General features: G+C 32.4%; 1 protein-coding gene across 1 annotated transcript in view; it reads left to right on the top strand.

The window, feature by feature from the left end:
- LOC118738751 (kin of IRRE-like protein 2) overlaps positions 1–6,380 on the top strand; it is a gene marked incomplete at its 3' end in the record, with an annotated part of 100,572 nt that overhangs the window by 23,425 nt on the left and 70,767 nt on the right. Inside the window, 1 exon segment of the mRNA XM_036469737.1 lies at positions 2,616–2,743. Coding sequence (XP_036325630.1) covers positions 2,616–2,743 — 128 coding nt within the window.

The following is a 6,380-nucleotide window of genomic DNA, read 5'->3' on the forward strand; positions in this document are numbered from 1 at the left end:
TAAATATTTGCTTTCTCCTTCTCCGCCATTTATTCAGTTATTCATGCCTCCATAAATAACGTCATGTTCGTATATACATAAATATATGTATGTACATATGTATGTGGTATTTCGTTTTCGTTGTCGCCGCATACTCATAAAATGTTTTTGTGCTCACTGAAGCTGCAAATTTATTTGATATGCGATAAAAATCATCATCATTGCATAATAAATAATGAATAGAAGTAAAAGCGTAAAATACGAGTACGAGTATGAATAAATGTTAGCTGCGTGTTTGCATGTTTGCCTGTGGGTGGTTGGACATTGAGTGAGTGAGTGAGTGAGCATGTATGAATGAACGAATGAATGAATGAATGACAAATGTATATTCAGTAGAATAAAGCGCCGTGAAGTATGCAAAACAATAGGCTGGCTGGATCGATCGGTGACGCTTGCTGTGAATGGCGCCGTGTATTGCATGACATATGGCGTGCAATGAATGGCAATAAAAAAAGGCTTAAAGCTGTGAGATTTATACAAAAATACAAAAATAAATAAAAAATAAAATAACTCAGTTCGATTCAAATGCATACTATGGGTTAAATTTGATTGGGACTTAATGGAAAAAAGCTTTATAAACGTTTTTTCAGTAAGCATTTTTTATTCAATATGCCTACAAAAAATAGCAATACGTGCAAGCTGCATTAAGTATTGCAAGCTTTTTATTTTTTCTGAATACCCCCATCGATGGACTTTCCTTAAAAAAGATTGGTAAAAGTCGCACATGTTGGTTTCGCCGAAATATTGAAATTCGATGTCGGCATATTTTTGCTAAAATAGCTGTTATTAAATCAAAAATTCTGCTTACATTATTAAAATCACAATCAAATATTCCTTTTATAGAATCTTTGTTTCATGGTTATGTCAAATTGCGAGCTACATGGCGCAAAAATTATTAGATAGAAAAAATTTAATTTAATTGGTAGAAATAACACAAATTTGCTTTGTTTCTTTTCTCGTTGAGCAATAAGACCAACTTTTAAACTTAACAATTGAGTAATAAAGCAAAATAGTGCGCATATGTAGGTAGTCATCCAGGTTCTACAACGAAGTGATACATACCAATCGATTTCTCTTTTCAGTGAGAATCAAATTTGAAATAATTTTTTTTTGTACTTTTTATGTAAAATTAATAAAAATAACATTTATTTATGATTTTTATTCTATAAATCCAAAATAACAGTTATTTTTAATTTTTATCTAAATAAGATGCAAATAACAGTTATTTTTGTGTTTTAGATTATATGCCTTAGATAACAATTATTGTAGACTTTTATTTATAAAAATTTGCGATAGCGACAGTTGGAATCCGGCTGCTGATGAGCCTTTTTGCGTAGACAAGAATTGAAGCTCTTATTTCATTACCTTTAAATCAAGTGGCGGTGACACATTCTTCTGCTTCGAGTGGGGAGAGAGAGAATGTTAGAACAAAATTTTCAAGCTACAAATGGGATGTTGCAAGAACTGTGGCAAATAAAGATGTCATAAGAAGAATGTCATCCTGCCTGTAGTACATAAAGAAATTACTGAGCTTTTGAACTTACTTACATACCGTCTTCATCTTGATCTTCTTTATAAGGAGAATATTCGACGGCCTTGTTCCTCTTTCCATTAAAGGAGTAACTACTCAGATTTATTCTGAATGGAAGTACATATTTCGATGTAATCCCAGCAAATTTTTGTGAAAGTCGCACGTTAAACAAAAGACTTTCAAAGCCTTAGTAGTGAAAGGGCTATACGTCTGTGTTGTTGTAGACCAAACTCGCATTCAATAGCCTCCTGGGGCTGCTCTTGTTACTCTTCTAAGCCTATGGTCACTTAATACTTTCACCCACGGGCAGGCCGAGTGAAAATTCTGGAGACAGAGATCTACTTAGACGTTAACGTCTTGTCAATGCCACAGGACAGTACTCCAACATTGGTTTCGTTGAAGAGTTACTACAATATTGAGCTGTCCAGTGCTGGGTACTGGCTTAGACAATGCTAATTTTCTTCTTGATTAAAACTCTTAGGGCTGGTTTCTCCAACTCAACTAGACTTAGTTAAGTCCATTTTCTTAACTTAGTCAAGAATAAGCTGTGTAAAACGTAGGCTAACTTTTGACTTAAGTCCAAAAAGTGGCTAAACTAAGTTAAGTTGAGTTGGAGAAACCAGCTATTATTCAATGGTGTTCTTAGCCTTATTTTATAAAGAATGTCAAAAAGTGCAACATAACTTATCTATACAAAACTTTTTTTTCTTCTAATGGCAAGCTAATTTGTGTCTCTCTGTTTGTGCATACTAAATATAAATTAGAAATGAAGCCATGAAAGCCATAATGAGGCAATAGAATTTACAACTAAGACTCAAGTGCTCATGGACTCAAATCAATTCAAACTAATTCCCTTCAATAAAAAAAAATTACACACACACTTCGATAACTTTCTTAGGATGCCACCGTACCTACATTTAATTACATTTATTAAATTTACAAATACATATTAACTAATGTAGTTACATTAAATTGCCAAGCATTTTGCTTTTACACTTTTACCTATCACTAATTTATATATTTACTGCTATTCGTATATTTCTAGGAATAAATTGCTTTCAACGATTCTCAGAACAACCAAAGTATAGCGAAGTGAATCCGGGTCAGGACGCCTTATTAACATGCAAAGTAATCGATAAGCGAGGCACATGCTCATGGCAAAAGGATAACAAGGTATGTAAATATTTGCTAGTAGCAAGCAGGTGAGAAAGGTTTAGTAAAAAGTACACCAAAAAAAAAAAAACAATAACATAAAAAGAAAGCTACAACTATTTACACATGCATACAAGTTTACATGCCTGCATACATACTTAAATATGTACCTACATGGAGATAAATTTACTTAATAATGGAAAATTCCAAACAAAGCAAAATTTTTAGAAACAGTTAAGGCATAGGAAAACATCTCCGTCCTTCACATAATAACTGGCCAGTTGGCTACGTGTATTGTGCTACAAAAGCTAAGCCCCACATAGTCGGTCAGTCAATCGACTGGCTGGCTGGCTGTCAGTTGATTACTTTAACTGACTGACCAACTTTTCTGGCCTACGACAATGGTTCGGAGCACGTATGTACATTAGTATGTTTGTATGTAAATGTTGATTATTTACCTAGTTTTGTTGTCTGTTTCCTGGAAGTCAATTACTTGTTTATGCATATACTATAAATACATACATATGTACGCACATACATACATACATTGAAGACGTTGATGAGCTTTGAGGAAGTGTATGCATACAACATAGTTGTGCAGTCATCGGTAAATATGTGCGTGCTGCCAACCACAACAGAATAATAAATAAAAAAAGTAATTTGTTTTTGGATAAGCTACGCGTATCAGACGAAAGCAAAACGTGTCCTGTAAGTTTGCCTACATCGGTAGGTAATTGCTTGTATATACATACATATGTAGTGTAAGCACATGTGTGGTTGGCCGTGTGAAAATATTAATCATTGCAGCAATAAATTTGCTAAAAACTTTTACTGGGGCTGAATCTAAATAAAACAATTAAGCACTATGCAGATTTAATTTTCTAAAAGTCTTTGCTTTGATGATATCCGTAAAATATAGCATTCCCTGTTTAGTTATAAAGTGCAGGCGAACAAAGTGGCATACTAAAAAGAATATATTCAATTTGTTTTCATATTAATTTTTATCAGTTGCGAGTGTCTCACTAAAAAAAAAGTTACAGTTTTCCCACCGGAATTATAAAATGTTTTAAATTTAAGGACTTTCGCCAAAATATTGCGATAAAATATTAAGTTTACAAAAGCTGGACCCATTTTCAATAACACTACAAGGTTAGGATATTCTAAGAGGGTTACCGCCTGTTCAAAATGGAAATTAAATTAAAACTATTAGTACAACGAAATTCCACAATATGAATGTCAAACGATCGAAATTTATAAAAAGAATTATTTCGAAAACAGGGTTACCAACTGTTAAAAAAATGTAATTCAATTTTATTAATAATTTTAGTTAAATACATATTTTAATATGGTTGGCATTCCAGAAACCTTAACGACAGCTTTATCTTGAAAATACTTAGACTAGGGTTGCCAACTATTTGAAAGTCAAAATCAATTTAATTAACAAGTTCAATTAAATATTACGATCTGCATGTCAAACGAAGCGGGTATGATAAATAATTATTTCGAAAACATGTTTAGAGGGTTACCACTTGATTAAAAGTAAAATTCAATTTAACTAATAAGTGGAAAAAAATACTTAAATAACGGTTTATTTCGCAAGATTTTTCTGAAGGGAGTTGCCACCTATTTCGAAAATGGTTTTGAGAAAAATTAAGTTGCATCAATAAGGTTAATAAGATATTGCAATATTTGTGTCAAGCAAGGAGGTGTAAGAAATCTTTATTTAGAAAACCCTTGAAGAGAGTTGCCACCTGTCTAAACGTCAAATTCAATTTAGTTATGTAAAAAGAGGAACTAAATATTACAACATATAAAGATGTAAACCGAGAGAGGCTTAAGAAACCTTTATTTCAGAATTTTTTTCTTAAGAGAGTTGCCACCTATTTAATTTACTTTCTAATCCAATGCATTATTTAATATTTCTTAATATTCCTTTTTTTCAAAATAAACATTTTTAAACTTTTCAGGAGGTTTGAGGGAAAATATTTATCAATATTAAAGGAACCTAATGTCTTGCAACCACGCAGTTGGTTGCTTCGACACCATTCTAAGACAACACGTAGTAAACAAAAACTTTCTAAACTACATAAACTAAGCAAAAGAAAACGCATGCGAAGCATTTTCATATTTTGCCATCACCTTAAAATATGAGCAATTTGACTTTCCTTGCATTTTAGTATGTGTATAAAAGTAATTACTTTTAACACATTTGTCATACCACAAAAAGGAAGAACATGAAAACCTATTATAATAACGACAGCACACACCAGAAACTACAAACGTACGTATACGTATACAAAAAACTTATCCATACATGAAATATACACACTTGCATACATGGATATATATGTCCTCATGCTATAACAATAGGGGTATTCACAATCCGGTGCATTCTGTCCAGTATGGTGCATATATAGCATGATTGGCTAATTTTGTTGTTGTTTGAACACATGAAACAACAACAATCATCCTATTTATCCTATCTATGCACCATGCTAGACCACATGCGCCGGATCGTGAATACCCCTAATGATAATAATAAAGACTTGTCCAAATTAAACTCAGCTGCGACAACAGAAAAATATGAATAAATGTAGCTAATGGTAAAAGCAAAAACGCTGCAGACGCACATTTGTTGTTGGTTTTGATTATTCATTTTGACACGAAATATTTTGTTTTTTCAAGCAAGCAAATAATAAAGATCTACATGAAATGTGGATATACATACATACTTACATATGTATATAAGTCATTTAAGCCAAAATATACAATGCCTTGAAAAGGAAGCGCATGAAAATGACGCAACATAGGTAAATGGCGCAATACGAATTTACTCCGTTTCATTCCATTTCAAGCGACATTGTACACCGGCTTGCAAGGTACACCACGTCGTATGAGTATTTCATGTAAAGCTTTTACTTCGTGTACATACATATGAGTAGTCCACTTGCAAAGAGCGCTATGTAAAATTTATTCAATTTTTAGTTTTTGGAGGATTACGTACCAGTATTTATAGTAGTTTCATGTCCACTAACAATACAGAGCAAAATCTTTTTGTATTCTGAAAAAAATAGCATCAAATGTTCTCTTCTTCCAAAAGTCGCTATCATACTTGTTTATAAACTTTCAAAACTATACATCTTTTGATGAACTTAGAAAACTGCTTTAGGTCGTATAGACTGTTGATGTTATCTTATGTCATGTTATGTTATGTTACAATTTTATAAGGCTCTTATTTATCCAAATTTTCAGGTAATAATAAAAAAGATTCAATTTAAATGTTACTTGTTGTCGTAGATGTTTTTTCGAATTTATGGCTTTCTATTAAAAATCACATAACGCTGTTTGCAAGTGGACTACTCATATGTACATACACTCATAAGTACATACATATGTATGTACATGTGAAATGAATTCTTTTCAGTTGGGTTTGCAGTTCTAGCCGGATTTTTTGACTATTGGGATCAGTGTGGCCAGGTCACTGAAGTGAGAAATCGTCAGTTTGATTCCCAAAAATCGTCAACGTATAAAAATGAAAATATACAGAACCAGGAAGCTCGTTTGGTTTTTTTCTGATTGATATAAACGGTGATTTTTTAAGAGCTTGATAACTTTTTTTTTAAAAAAAACGCATAAAATTTGCAAAATCTCATCGGTT

Source organism: Rhagoletis pomonella, unplaced genomic scaffold (genome assembly GCF_013731165.1).
Source record: "Rhagoletis pomonella isolate Grant_MI unplaced genomic scaffold, Rhpom_1.0 Rhpom_scaffold_00001, whole genome shotgun sequence".
Taxonomy (NCBI): Eukaryota; Metazoa; Arthropoda; class Insecta; order Diptera; family Tephritidae; genus Rhagoletis; species Rhagoletis pomonella.